Source organism: Chaetodon auriga, chromosome 21 (assembly GCF_051107435.1).
Source record: "Chaetodon auriga isolate fChaAug3 chromosome 21, fChaAug3.hap1, whole genome shotgun sequence".
Classification (NCBI taxonomy): Eukaryota; Metazoa; Chordata; class Actinopteri; order Chaetodontiformes; family Chaetodontidae; genus Chaetodon; species Chaetodon auriga.
Genome location: NC_135094.1, coordinates 9,496,263 through 9,511,815, shown reverse-complemented (window position 1 = coordinate 9,511,815; position 15,553 = coordinate 9,496,263). Strand labels below are relative to the sequence as shown.

General features: G+C 43.6%; 1 protein-coding gene across 1 annotated transcript; it reads right to left on the bottom strand.

Annotated features, from left to right (window-relative positions):
- Window positions 1-941: 941 nt before the first annotated feature.
- Window positions 942-15,218, bottom strand: pan3 (poly(A) specific ribonuclease subunit PAN3). The gene is made up of 18 exons (XM_076761400.1): window positions 14,402-15,218; window positions 13,326-13,447; window positions 13,086-13,158; window positions 12,925-12,995; window positions 12,594-12,738; window positions 12,170-12,387; window positions 11,641-11,745; window positions 11,483-11,540; window positions 10,967-11,128; window positions 10,319-10,435; window positions 9,754-9,855; window positions 8,318-8,483; window positions 7,985-8,072; window positions 7,685-7,824; window positions 6,021-6,150; window positions 4,406-4,470; window positions 4,184-4,322; window positions 942-3,286 (listed from the first exon to the last, which is right to left on the bottom strand). The coding sequence occupies exons 1-18, from the start codon at window positions 14,739-14,741 to the stop codon at window positions 3,146-3,148; spliced, it is 2,382 nt and encodes a 793-aa protein (XP_076617515.1). The 5' UTR covers window positions 14,742-15,218; the 3' UTR covers window positions 942-3,145.
- Window positions 15,219-15,553: the final 335 nt, after the last annotated feature.

Below are 15,553 nucleotides of genomic sequence, written 5' to 3'. Positions count from 1 at the left end.
CCTTCCAAGAGCAGCTAAGTATTACCTGATAGTACTTATCACGTGCAGTTATGCAGAATGTATTTACTGACCAGTTAGAGCTTATTGTATTGGTACCTCATGCGCTGAGCTTTGTGAAGAGGAACACTGCTGTATGAAATAATTGTTTCTCCTGCACAGCTACTATATGCTGGAAAAAAATCTTATTATCCACTGAATTCTAGTATGTGTTAGACAGGATGTATCTGTATTTATTTGAATGCTGTAATCACTTCATGGCTGAGTCACTGGTTAATCAGGTCTGTGTTTGACTTTTTGTGAATGTAAGTACGCACTCAGTGGCCAGTTTATTAGGTACAGCTGGCTAATACTAACACTTTTTTTCATATATATATATATACACAACACTACTTTTTATATAAAGTAGTGACAGACAAACTGCTCATGAAAACAATTGTTATAAAATCATCTATCCCACTTTTTAAAATATATATAAACGGCTGGTATTAATGTTCGATCTGTGTCTGAACAGTGAAATCTAATCACTCGACTGCATGTTGTCCAGATACAGATTGCCTATTAGGTGTCACAGTCAACGACATCTCAGCCACCTCACTTTGTAAAACATTGTCTAGTCTTGCAAAGACAAACTTTGAGGTCTGTGCATTGTATTTGCTTGCATTTTTAGTTTTAAAGATGATTAATCATTGAATGTAAATATAATTTAGCAAAATGTTTCATGTGACATTCATTTTGTTGTTAACATGTTTTAAACATTTCATTTATACATTAAAAGCTGTAATTGCCCCAAATGCAAAAAAACAGACGAGATCCTGCACGCATCAGTTTTGGTATTCTTTATTAAAATACTGCTGTACACACAAATATTGCAAAATTTGAGACAATGAACACAAGAGGGGCATAAAACATACTAAGATGGTGATTGTAGGTGTGTTGATGTGGAGGAGGAAAAGATGGCCATCACTAATATTAACTGGAGTGTGTGTTATGACGTGGAAGATTGTGATATGAGCACTGACATTGTGTAGGCTGAGTTGGGGGCATGTGTGTGCATCTGAAGGTCTGTGTGTGTGTGTGTGTGTTTGTGTTTTGAGGGTCTGTTTTCTAAAGCACCACATTCACCAAATATGTTTTTGTCCGTTCGTTTCACTAAAACAGAGGAAGTAGAACATGATGTAACACAGCCGGCTCCCTGCAGGTTTGTTGCCCCCGAGTACAGACCATCGACTTCCATGACAAGCAGCTGCAGCTGAGACACTGTTCTCGTTCATGCCTTTCATCTCCATTTGTCTCACATCTCACACATTTGCCAAAATCTTCTGAGACAAGACGAAGGCAGAGGAATGAAGAGCAGTGATTTGACAGAGCTTGGATTGATCTCTTTATCCGAGTGGAGCAGGTCTGCACCGAAATCAGTCAATTTGATTCAAATTATCAACGGAATATGACCTGTGCTTAAGGGCAACATGAAATCCCTCACAGCAAGATCTCCACAATGCTGTTAATTTCCAAAAAAAAAAACTCTATCTGAAGACGTCCCACCCACTCCCACTGTAGCTCATCTGTCTGACTGGACAGGGGGCGGCCAATGACAGCCAAACACATTCAATCATTGGGCCCCTCCAGCTGTTTGTCATCCTGAGAGAAATCCAAGCCATTCGAGTGAGTGCAACAGCCAGCAGCCACTCTGTCTCCAGCACGTTTGTATATCATGATCTTTAAAAGTCAAACAAAAAAAAAAAAAAAAAACTTGTTGGTGCCCTGATCCCATTCTCTCCTTGGCCCTCCACCCCTTCCCCTTTTCCGAAACCCCTGCTGGAATTGGTCCACAGAATAATAAAGTGTTGAATTGAGGCAAAAAATGAATTGCCCTCCCATTTCCCATCATGCATCCCTGCACAATATCTGAGCAAAGAGAAAAACCAGCTAGAAAAATCACAAAAAGCATCACTTTTTTCTCAAATGTGAAGGGGCCAAGACCCCCTGAGGTGGGGAGTGAAGTTTGGGATAAAAGCAGAGACAGAAAAAGAGGATGTTAAGGGGGGGCCGGAGGACGGGCGGGGGACAAAATAAGGACATTCCACAAAGAGGCAGCTGTGGCTCCACCTCAACCGAAGCCCCACCCATGGGCTACACCCAAGTGCTGGACAGCCAAACCAAAATGATCCATCCTTGAGCAGCTCACGTCACAATAGCGTCCATTAACCAAAAGTGGTTGCTGCATACGTAACAAACACTTGGCATTGGGAGAAGACACCCCTTCCTCAGTGGCAACAAAAACCACATTTTACCCCCCAATGCCCAGTCCATGCTAGCCCGCCCACCCACACATATGAGCCTGATGTTCCACAATCTCCTGAACTAAAATGTCAGAAATCCATCAATTTTTCCAGTTTTAAGAACCTTTCCCACCCACCCAAGTGGTTTGTCCTTTCTGAGGGGGAACCAACAACCAAGGCAAAGGTGGGCTGGCCCATTTCGTGAAACAGGTGCCATCCCGCCATAATGAAAGCCTCGAGTGGTGTGTCCCGTCTCCCAGTGCGTCACAATGAAGGGGTGTGGTCTCCAGCCGGAAGAGAGACACAGTCAATAGAAAAGCTGGATTTCTTTTTTTTTGTTTTTCATTCTGAGTCTGCTCTGGTATTTATGTTCATGTGTGTGACTTTAGCTCTCTCTGTACAACCTGTAGGCCACTCACACATATTCATAAAAATAACAAAAATTAACAAAAAAATTAAAATCTTAGTGCATCCTCTTCTGAAAAATAAACCCAAATTGTAGAAATAAACAATAAAAGCAGGAAAAAAGTTCAAAACCTCATGGTTTGTTTCTCGGTTTGTTCCCCAAATCTAAAAAAATGTCATCATACTCGTCCGTCACAGCTTCCATATTTGTCCTTTTCGTTTTTTTTTTTTTTCCTTTTGTTTTACTATTTTCAGCTGCGGGGTTTAGGAAAACTAAAAAAAAATACACTTTAGAAAAAGCCTTCCTGGTGTGACAGGGTCAGTGTATGTGACTGAGGTTCACGAAGCCCTGCCCCGCTGCCTTCGCCATGCTGATGTCATCTCCATGATCCTGGTCCTCCACTGTAGTGCAATAGTGTGCTCCAGGTCCGGGCAGTCCCACTCCGGGCCCCAAGAGGGCGCTACAGAGAGCCGGAGGCTGCAGCCTGCAGCTCCTGGAAGGTACTGTCGAAGCAGCGCTTCAGGTCCGAGTAGGTCACAACCAGGACGCTTTTCTCATCCCGAGACACCAAGCTGATCTTCTCAGGAACGCCCGCGTCCAGCTGTGTGAGCACATGAAGAAATATAGAAAAAATAAATAAATACAGCTGCTTGACTTTTGATTCTGAAAGAAAACGTCCTGAAATGCATGTCTTTAAAGCAGAGCTACAACAATATTAGTTGATTAACCCATTAGTCAATCGTCAGATAATCAATTCATGTCATTTTTTCCAAATAACTGCCAAAAGTTCTCCACTTAAAGTTTCTCACGTGAGGATCTTGTGATTTTCTTGTGTGTGACAGTAAACTAATCCTCTCTGGGATTTGACAACATCACATTGGGCCTTTTTTCACTATTTTCTGACAATTTTACACCAAACGAGCTCACACTGAACTGCAGATAACGTTCTAGATTGGAGATATGCATGTGTAAATAAATGAAACAGATCGGGCAAAGGCTTGTGACGTACAAAATGTCACAGCTCTTGCCAGCTTCCCACTTTGTTTATGATTCAGTGAAAAGAGGAAGAGCAGAAGAGCGCAAGCAAAACAACTGAAAAATCAACATGAAACTGAAGTCGGTTAAAATGCACACAATTATAAACATGTGCGTGTCAGATCTGGAAAGCAAAGCAGAAAATTACCTCACAAACTAGTTCAAAAGTGCTGAGAGCTCATTTCCTCTGCTCCTGCCATGACCAGCTGGTAACCAAACACCAAATGTCACCGATGGAAGTAGGCCAGTAATAGACCTACTTTTACTCTCTCTCTTCTGCAATCGGTTGGCTAAGGCATATTTTAGCCAGCACACATGAGGCATGAACAGATGTGCTGAAAATAGGCCACTTTGCATGTTTGACTGGTGTTTTCGCTATGAAGGGCAGCTTATTAAGCGTCTGCATGTTCAAATATGATCAGTACGGCAAAAGAAAGAGAAGGAAAGACGAAAGCTCACTGACTTTGTTGAGGCAGGAGACGATGTGGCTGAGGTCGATCCAGGGCGTCCCCGCTTCCGTCACCTGGTGAAACAGGTGATCCCGGAAAAGTTTCAACAGGTAGCGGTCGCCCGTCTCTGACCACGTTGGGTCCTTCTGAAACCTGATTCACACAAAACAAGGTCACACAGTTGTAACAGAGCCGCAAGTCATACACCGGTGGACCTTTATACAAGCGCTACTTACTCCGGCCGCTCGTTGATGGTGCCCAGTTTGGCCAACAGGCGGAAGAGACGGCCGTTCTGCACCTCCTGCAAATAGAGAATGATTTTTTTGTTTTTTTTGTTTTTATTGAACACTCAGCAATGAAGAGGCAGGTGGGACACAAGGGGAGAGAGAAGGGTATGACACTTCAGTTGCACAGAAGGGACACTTTAAGTGAGGTCAAATCATAAACTTTGACCTTAAAAAACAGATTGTAAAGTTAAGGGAGTATCATTTCCTTAACAGACTGAAAATGGCACAAATGTGAAGTAACTAACGCTGAATCTGGCATCAAGTGAGGAAACGACTGCGGCTGGAGGCACGCTTAGAGAAAGTAATAACAATGCTTCAGGACTGTTGAAAATAAATATGCAAACAAACAAATGAAAGAATGCACACACGAAGAAAGAACAGGAATAATGAATGAAGAAACACTTCTAATAATAAGGCAGAGGCGATGTGACAGTCCTTAAAAATAACAAGACTGCTTGTCGCTGCAGGAAAAGCTGTCAGAAACTGAAACCTCTGTCACTTGACTTTCTGTCCATACATGGTGCTACACCAAAAACACTTCCTCCTTACTGAAAGTCAACCACAACTAGCTGCATTTTCTTCTAAATACATCTATTTTTGTAAGCAGTCTCATCCAATGGTAATCCAGGACTGCAGTCCAACATCACTGATGGATCCAAAAAGCTCCTGAACAGCATCTGTAAACTCATCTAGAGCGATCTGTCAGCTAATGTATCTGCATGTGTAGAGAGCCAGCTGCGCTAATATTGTCAAGTATGAGCGCCTGCAGATACAATGAAAACTAGACGTTTTCGTCCCCTGAAATCGACCCAAGGCTTGAGTTAAAAAATTTAGAAAAAAAGAGGATAGTGACGTCTCGTATTCAATTTATGTTTGTTTCAAAGAATCAAACATTTCCTGATAATGAATAATATAACCTAAAAAACTGACGCAAGGCCAACCAAGCATTGCAATGATACAGCCACCATGGCAGCCCGACAAAGGTTAAAATAGTGTCAAAGAGACTCATCAGGCAAAATAACAGTTACTACTACGTGAGCACATACACACTCAGCTTGCACACAATACAGAGACGGCTTGATCAACAGGAGGCGCTCAATTCTCAACATCAGCACAGATATCAGCAGATCACAGGCAGGTTCGGCCACCGTATTTTTTTTTGTAAACCCTCGCTTTAGTTCATGCCTTTCAGCTGCTCTCTGAAGAGGACGCAAGAACAACAAGACACATTACTTAGTTTGGTGAGTCAGGGCGTAAAGGGAAGTTGGGGCATGAACGAGAAGAAAAGGTGAGGTGAGGGTCTGTTGTTTCACACATTCACACTCTGACATGGGGAAACTAAATTCAAGCCGAGACTGTAGAGCCCACAATATACCATATGACATCCTGTGTGCACACAGCTTCCTTCTTAGGTTCATCAAACGAATGCCCTTTTTGCAGGCCCAACCCCAAGATCAGCCAGAAACAAACACGACTCAATCATGTTTACTTGTGCATATTTTCTGTCTCCTTTTGCATAAAAAAAAAAAAAACACTGGAAAAAAAAGTAGAGCCCTTAACATACCTTGGCCAGGTCCTCCTCAATGACATCATTCCTCATCTGCGATGCATCCAATTGTGTGTAGAAACGAGCTCCAATCATCGGCATAATGTCATTGACACTGCGCAGGCGAGACTGTTCAGTCAGCAGATACCTGCACACGCACAAAAACATCAGGAGTTGGCCTTCAGGTGAATTGGAAAGCCTGGATAACGCAGGATATCGCTCAGTCTTTTCTTGGAATCAGGGCTGCACATAGATTTTGCATGACTGGGTAGCTATAAGGTGTTAACTCAGCCCATACATATTGAAGAAGTACAGTGAACTGACCAAAGCACCTTTGGAGGCCGTATACACACGCTGTGTTCAACAGTTGAAGTGTACGAGCATCAGTCATGACAAGACACAAAAATTAATTCTCATTTCCTCTACAGCATCTACAAATCAAAGACAAATGGACGTCCTGTAAGCACGACGAGCTAACTGACATTTGACTTCACACTTCTCCATCACATCTAATCTTGACAGATATTCGCAGTTCCTCACCAACAGAATAAGGTCATAAAGTTCCATTCATGAATCTATAGTGACTTGGCCTGCAATAAATGCAGCGACGCACAACATCCAGTGGCCGAGCTATAGTTTTGCGCACTGTTTACAAAGCATTGTGGGTATTTTCTTGCAGACATTTTCTTTGTGACAGAAAATCACAACTGTTGATGCAACTACCATCATGAACTACATAAATGCTATGGGTGGCTGGTGTGTTTTTGAAATGGATGTTAATCAATATACAGTGAATGTGACTTCTGTGGACACTAAAACGGTTTGAAAATATGTTTAAAAATATCATTTGCATCCTAAACTTCGACTATAATCCTAAATTGAGGACTCAAGCTGCTGATTTAGGGCAATACTAGTTGTGAAATGGAGGCTTTGTACTTCATTTTAATATAGATGTTTATCAAAATTTCACCACAGACAGCATATCCTGTCTGGTATCAGAGAGACAGAACAGATACTTAGTGGCAAAGTTAGAGCCTGACACAGCACGAATGCCATGCAAACAAGGGACTAAGTCTTGTGGCTGGAGGAATATAAGGCAAGTTTATCACTGCCGACAGGTGAGGAGATGAATGGACACTCGATCAACAGCATGTGGCAGTGAGTGCCAAGTGCTGGCCCAGGGGCCACATCAAGCCAACCAAAGAGTCTGTGTTGCCTGCTGAATGTTAACAAATTCAGAAAATGAGCACATATGATGTTAACACTGGAGAAGGTCCAGTCCACCCTGACAGTGAGAGAGAGCCAAAAAGCCTCTAATTCATAGCTCATTCATCCACACAGGATCGTTCTCCAACTGCATCCTCTACTCCGCTGACCTACCATCAACTACAACTTGGACTACAGGAGGGAACTCTGGAGTTGTCAATGAACCACTAAGCTTGTCTTTTAGATGCAACAGGCGTGAACTGTGGGTTTTGCATGGAGCACTGACTTCCACCTTGGCAGTGGTCTTAAAGTTAAGAAGTACTAGTTATCATTATGGATTTTTCACGTATTTAGGAGTCTGCTCACACTGAGATACAGAAATAAAAGCTCTTTTTTTGTTTTTTGAGAGAGCCAGGCATTAGATAGACTTTACATAAACACACACTCCTTCACGCTGCACCCACTCCCGTTCTTACAGAATGAGGTTCTTGAGGTCTGAAGAGTAGTTGATGGACACCAGCTCCATGGCCTTCTGCAGGTTCTCCCTTTGAATGCCGGCCAGGGAGTTACAAGCCAACGCCAGCACCACCTTGCCCAGCGACACTAGGTCCGCTTGCTACACCAGAAAAACACACACACACATATCACAGATACACACGTTCAGTATCAATGACATAAAGTTTCAGTATTAAAAGAGTTTTAACCACACATGGTGGAGGAGATGCTCCAAAGTATGTTCACGTGTAACTGACCACACTCTACATCATAGGAAGTACCTGGTACTGTGGCATTAGGGCAAGATGATTGGTCTGACTGTTGTCAAAAGTTAAGACATCAAATACCCCAACACAGTTCACCCGTAACCTGCAGAGATAAGAGAGCGTTCTCATTAATGGTTTGCATGTCTGTACTGACCATGCACAACCACATGGTTGAGGGGAAAAAAAAAAAAGGAAGCCTGACCTGAAATCATTCTTCCGCTTTTAACGCATTTTACACGTAACATTCAAATCTAACCTTTCCGAGATGGAAACTGAAAATCATGCTGTCTTCACTGACACATGCTGACTGATGAAGTGAGTGCTGAGGTATTTATCGTGTGTGTGTACCTGGTCTTGCCAGTGATAAGAATCTTGCTGGGGTCCATGACACGGCAGGCTAGCCCGGCAGTGTGGATGGTGCGCAGGGCCGAGCTGAGCTGGACAATGTAGGCCCAGATCAGAGACTCCGGGAGCAGACCTGCATGCTGCCGTGGAGGGGGAGGTTCATGTTGCCCTGCACATGGAGACATGGTTTATCACACAAACGCAGCTTGAGGGGTGAGCTTAACCTCAAACTGTCACCAACTTCCTTGGCATTCTTGTCTTCAGAAGAACAGTCTCTAAGATTTGTGACGTCACTATTAAATGTCATTTTCAGACCATCTAACCGCATTTTCATTATCGATTAATCTGCGGACTCTTTTCTCAATGAATCAAAGGTCCCTACAATGTCAGACAATAACAGTGAAAACGTCAACAGTCAACAGACAACAGTCCAAAGACATTTAGCATTATTGCCCAAGTCATTTTTAAGCATTATTTCTTAAAATAATGACTTAAGGAGCAGCCTGGTAGTTCACCTGGTACAACGCGTACCATGTATCAAGGCCAAGCCCTTCCCGCAGCAGCCCGGGTTTGATTCTAGCCGAGGCCCTTTGTGCATTTCAGCCCCTCTCTCCCCTGCCTGTCCTGTCTGTGAAAACTGGAAAGAGCTGTTTCTCTCTCCAGCTGTTACTATCATACACCAAAAGCAGCAATGCCAAAAAAATTATCTTGTATAAAAAAAAAAAAAAGAATGTTTACCATCAGTTGAGAACTTTGTCTGACTTGTAATATTCTGGGACTGCTCTCACAAACACCAGGTTGTTTAACGTTGCTCAGATGGCAAAGTGTTAGGGTGTGTACTACACAACAAAAGCCACAACTTCTCACTGAAAACACCAGCAGCGGCTAAAATGTTGGTCTCACTGGTCTTCCGTGCAATGCTGTGCGCTTCATACATTTTCGTTTATTGTCAATGTTTGCGACAGACTAAACGAAGCCCAGAGTCTGGATGGTTTTGCTTCCTCCGTCTGCATTCCTGTAGGTGGGCCATACAGCACCTGCACTACGATCAGTTTCAGCCACAGTTTCCTCCAAGTCCCCATGTCTCCCTTGCACAGACACACTTACGGTAACTGCCAAACCAGGACACAACAGACTCCAAACACAATCATCGCGAAGATTCAAGACATGCACGAGAGCAGTTTCAGACCTTTGAACCTCCTCTGAAAATCATCTTTACTGGAACTCAACTGAGTGCTTTTATAATACGACTTTAAGCCGTCAAATTGTCAGATGTGAGCACATCGCATGCAATGCAGACATGAAAAATGCACACCCAAATAGACTGAGGCCAATGACCTCATTAGCACATGAGTAAACAAACTCAAAATGTATGATGCGGTGGGGGCGCAGCAGGGGTGTGTCAATGTGAAGGAGGATGGGAGGGAAGACCAACTCACCCCACTTCCTCTTGGTAAAATACGAGTCTGCTGCTGGATCATTGAAGTGTCTGCTGAACATGGTTTCTGCACCCGCATGGAAGTCATAGGAGAACACCAAGGCTAGTGCAAACAGATGGAAAGGGAAAGACTAAACAAACAGCAACAGTCTCTAAACAGCTACAGATACTTTTGTTATTCAACTATTGCCAAATAATTAAGTGTCAGGAGACATCAAATGGGAGAATTAATTATAACACCCTAGTTTCTATAAGTGCACTGAATACTGAACCTGCTTAATAACTTCTGAGGGCTAAAAAACTTGGTGACAAATATCCACCTTAAATAAAGCATGACTGCAATACTGCAGCAACAAGTATACCACTACGTTTTATACTATTTAATACCACTAGTGGTAAAAGTAAAACGATCAATAGACTTATGGAGCAGGTCAATTTTGGGTCTGGGTAATGTAAAAAAAATAAAAAATAAAAAAAATAAACTGCATCCAACAGACAAAAACATGGGATTAAGTTCACAAACAAGTTCAGTCCATAAAAACTGCTTATACACAATACACACTCACAGTGGTCTCCAAAGGCCTTTGTGGTGAAGACCTCCCTCAATGTTACAGAGTTTGAGTGCTGAATCTTCTTCCACATGTCCACCAGCATCATGCACTTGGTGTTAACAAGGCGGAAACCTGGACACATTTTAAAGAAACACAATAGACATTTAGGAAATTAGAAATTAGTAATTAGATTTTACACTATAACTACTTCTTGTGCCACTTTGAAATGAAGTATTAAACAAAATAAAATAAAAATTCAAGGTGAAGGTCTCTCCTCTGCTTCCCCACAGCACCAACATTAAAGTCAATGAACGACCGGCACCCACCATAGCACAGAGTCCAACACAAAGTCCAAAGTCAAACCTAACTATTGTGGTTGTAGCTAGCTAATGTTAGCTAACATTGCTGCAGCTTACCGTAGCTTGGCTGCGCAGCGTGGTCTGGTTTTGGCTTTTTCTACATATGATCGTAATTTGTTTTCCAGCATTGAAACGCTTTGGAAGGACGCAACAAACTCAGGCAGCTGGTTGCTTTCTCACTTGGGAAATAAAGTTACCTTACAATTCAGTACATGCATTCCATCATTTGCCACAGTGGCTTTTTTGGTTGTGTGACATCCGTGTTACTCTTTGAAAAACAATTTCTCATCACCACGTTTCTTACCGTGTATCCTCCTCAGGCAGTAAGGCAGGTCATCCTTGCTGTTGACCGCCTTGTAGCAGGAGGTGATGTAGCTGAAATTGCTGGTCTTCTGCATGCGGTTTGGTGGGGGAAGGGGCTCGAGGGGGAAGAGGCTGTGGTAGCTGTCCACCTCAGATGGTACATCTGCCAAAGACAGAAGTGGTGTCAGAAAGAAACAAAAAAACAGCATGCAACTGCACAACCACATGCAATCACAAACAGATCCAACAACTTTAAGAGGGGTCCAGGTCATAGCCCGTGTGAACGACATGTGGGTGACAAAACCTTCAGACCACAAACATTACATTTCAACACCCTTTCATACGCACATGAGGAAATCAACTCAACAATAGACTAGTACATGCAAACCAACAACAGAGCTTCAAAATGGTCTTTTGTTCAATGCAGAGCACATCTTCCACGTGAAATGCTGCCTCACACACAGAGACCATATTGGATTAATAACAACCCTTTGTTGTGGCAGAGTAGACCCTTTACCTGGGTTCTCTGAGTGGTCAATCTGGGCCATGGTTATCAGATGTCTGTTTATCAACTCCTGCAAGAGAAATGAGAGGGTATTACATCAAACATGACCTCCAGAGTAGAAGATAGGGGAATGTATTTAGCAAAAAAGGAGGAGGACAAGTGGGAAATACCTGTCGGAGTTCATCAGCCATGAAAAAGGACGGGGCGTTGGCTTTCGGCTGCATGTAAGCCACATGGGGTGCAGTGGGGGGATAGATATGGTAGGTAGGAAACACCTGCGATGAAACCAGAAAAGACACAGCTTCCTATTTATTGAGAAATGAAAACTAGCGTGATCATACATGTATTGTTTTCGACAACTACAAGCTCACAGCTACACAAATAAACGTGATGAAACGAAACTCTGATCAGGATTTGAATTAAGTGTTAAGACAGTGACAAAATGCCACACGAAGCCGGATTACAACCCCTAGCTTTTATGATATGGGACGTTTGCACTTGGTCTGCACGAAGAAAGCGAGCTCAAAGATTGACGCATAGTGTCATGTGCAGGAATTCAAGAGTCAACACTCGTCTCCCAAAAGAACTTCAGATTAGATCAAGTTTTAAATGCAGACACACTCAAACACAGTTTGGTTTGGAATCCTTCTTGTATTTCCTGGCTAAAATACAGAGTAGGATGCTGTGTGAAGGACATACCATCCCAGCCATTGGTGCCGGGGTGTTGTCCGTATAGAAGTAGGTGGTCCCCCCGACAGTCTCTTTCTGGATTATGTGAGTGCCCTGGTCAGCTGCAGTGGTGGGCACCATGTAGTTGGCAGGGTTTGGGGTGTGACTGCGCCGACGAGGAGCAGGTGAGGTGTGCGGTGTAATTTTTGGGGAGTGGAGAGGAGAAGAACCCGCAGACAGAGACATGCCTAAGATTGGAGACAAAAGGAAACATTACTTCAAGACTGTTGTTTCATCAGTAGCACATGTGGCACTATACACAAGAGGGAATTCCCAAACTTGCTGAATTATACAATTTCAAAGTTAAAGATGGAAAACAAAACTGAGTCACACAGAAAGTAGAAGCAGACACGACAACGTGATTTCTCAGTCGGTGATGCTCCAAAAACCTCACCTGGAGCCAGTGCAGCAGCCGTGGAGCTGCTGAGGCCAGGATGTGGGAAGAGAGGCGAGGGGAAGGCCTGGACAGTGGACTGAGCCATGGTGGCCATACGTGGAGCTCCCTTGGGGATGAACTCACTTGCTGCCGGGTTAGGAGCCTGGTCGCACAAGAAAAAAAACACCTAAGAGTCACATGAAATCTACTCATCCCGTTAGAGGCGATAAACACGGAGACTGACAATAAATTCATCCTTGTTAGGTTTCCCATACAAAAGTAAAGCCCTAAACCATATAAGCACTTTCAAATAATTTCACTGTCTTTGGTGGGGTGCTTCTGTGCTCACCTTTCTCCTTTGGGAAATGCTAAGAGCACCAAAATCACTAAACAGTGAGGATGTCGGGGAGTTCACTGGATCTGTGGGAGACCAGAGAGTGTAAGGAGCTGAGCAGTGGATTCAATGGATGAGTGCTGAATGCTGCCCCATGGAGCACGTCAGAGTCTTACCATGAGTGCTGTGGCTGAAGTTCTTGGCACCATCGTTGAGGAGACTGGGAGAGCTGCTGCTGGTAGTCATCCGCTAAAGAGATTCAACAACATAGATGTGTTACAGTAAGCACACGCTTATCAATACATTATCAGCATTTATATATGGGGACCATGACATCCCCACAATAACAAACTTTTACATCAGTTTGAGTCGTGCTGCATGTTTACACTGACTTTACATCTACTTTCCTTTTGTACCTGCATCATTGAGTATTTAGACTCCACTGGGCTCCCAAACCCATTGACCCCAATAAAGCTGCTGCTGAAGTAAGAGTTGGTAAGATTGGCATCGCTCAGGGTTGCGCCCTCCATCCCTGGGACTGTGGACGACAGAAGCAAAAGTTTATCACACATTAACTGCAGGGCGATGTGATACAATTGAGAGAAAATTCTGCACTTTGATAGAGACCAGAAAGCAAAGCACGCATGTTAATGTAAGCACTGCTAAGTGTTTGCTTAACCGATCACAGAGCCAAATGTAAAATCTGTTAACAGTTCCACAACTGCAATGAGCTATAACTAAAGCCGGTCACAGGGCGATATATCAATTGTTTTAACCGCAATTACTGGTTTAAAGGATTCAAAGTTAAAGCAGACATAGTCAGCTTTAGAGTTGCATGTGAGTGCTAGTTACTTGCTGTTTGTTTACGTTGGGAAAACGCGGCGACACAACGCAAAAACAATGCCCGTGAACCGCTAGCGTAGCTAATCTAATGTTAGCAAACATTAAACTTATGGTACATCTCAACAGCCACACTACACTTTGCATAAACACATTTAACTGGAGGAAAACTACCACTGTCAGCACTAAAACCGATAATGCCACTCTGAAGGCAAAGCTAAACGCCTTAAAGTTAGTTAAAGCGGCTAAGTTAACGCTAAGTTAGCTAAGATACACGCTAGTTGGCTAGTAGCTACACTAGCTAACTTTAGTGGGTAGCGGATTTCTGCCCACTCACAGCTGTCATACAAAACAGCAGGCCTCCTCCATGTAAGCTGCAACAGCATGGATAGTGTTATGTTTTGTTAAAAAGTATAATACACTGCCTGAAGACAAAGCTATTCACAAGACAGTTGAGGAGTAGCATATGTGCTAGCTGCATACAGAAGCCTACGGATGATGTTTGGCAGGTAAACCTAACCCACGCTGTTTTGACTAAAGAGGCCTCATAGAATCCTCGGACTAAATTTTAACAAAGCCCAACAGGGCCCAAAAGTAAAGTCATAGTCGGTCACCTCGTGTGAGGCCTTGTCTAACTGTAATTGACACTCACTGGTTAACAGCTGCCCCTCCAGAGACGTGCCTGCAGGACCCAGTGTTTCGCTCTTCTTGGGTACAACGTTCTGCCCGCCGCCCGGGCAGGCCGCCGAGGAGCCACCGAGGGAATATCCAGCTGGAGTCCCGCCACCCCCGGCCATGGACAACGGGACGGGGCTACCGCCGCCACCGTGCAGCGGCAGGCTTGCCATGGACGGATCCTCATGCAGGAACTGACACTCGTCTCCATAAAAGCAGGTTTTGTCTTTCGCGTAATATCGGCAAAACTTCACCTTGACATTGGGTATCCCGGCACCCCCGAGCGGAGCAGCTGAAGCTGGGAGTCCACTGTTCATGGCACCGCTGCTGCCGCCGCCGCTGCTGCCGGAAGACGCTCGCACATAGAGAGACGCAGATAGCTAGCGAGCTAGCCAGCTAGCCTGCAAACAGTTCCCCTTAAAGGAACGGAATAATATCACTTCAGCTGGTGAAGAACAGACCAAGACGCTACAGTACTCACATTATAAGGCTACGATGCATTTTGGTTTAAGGAAATATAATTGCATGAGTGGAATCCTGGTCGTCGTTGTTGTCGCTATCCATGCAGCTGCCTTCTTCGCCAAGTAGCCTGTTGTTTTTCGCTCGCAGTCAGGCTGCTCTGCTAGGCACCAGCTAGCATAGCTTTGCATTGTGGGTACAGTGTTTGGCAGCACTTACCTGCTGCAAATGAAGCCGCACATTCAACTTGCAGCGCTGGGATATTGTGAATGCGATAGAGTAATGTAGCCGAAGGGCTTGAGGTCTTGTTTTTTTGCCAGACTTGCAAGATTTGTGCTCTTCACTCTGTGTATTCCTTCGTCAGCTGGGTTAAAATTAGAATTCGTTTTATGGACAAATTAACCCATGTTAACTTCTATCAACCGAAGCATCTTATTGCTCCGTTTAATAACTTAATTTATCTGCACAAAAAATAGATACATCAGGACAAAAACAAGGGATGACCAAAGAAAATATATGTGAAATAGGTTTATTTTGTATTTCAATAGCAATTTAACATATTCATTTAGGGCAAGGAACGTAAAATCATGACAATTTTACTTGAAAACATACAGAAAAGAATCGCACCTCCATTTTGATCAGCTTTAGTCCAGGTTACATCACAAACTAT

What these genes read in the sequence shown, in the direction of transcription:
- pan3 (XM_076761400.1), bottom strand. Translation starts at nt 14,741, where the DNA reads ATGAACAGTGGACTCCCAGCTTCAGCTGCTCCGCTCGGGGGTGCCGGG. An exon ending in GGCTGCTGCACTGGCTCCAG is followed by an intron (nt 12,388 to 12,593) that starts GTGAGGTTTTTG and finishes CTCCAATCTTAG; the next exon opens with GCATGTCTCTGTCTGCGGGT. An exon ending in CTTATCACTGGCAAGACCAG is followed by an intron (nt 8,073 to 8,317) that starts GTACACACACAC and finishes TTATCTCTGCAG; the next exon opens with GTTACGGGTGAACTGTGTTG.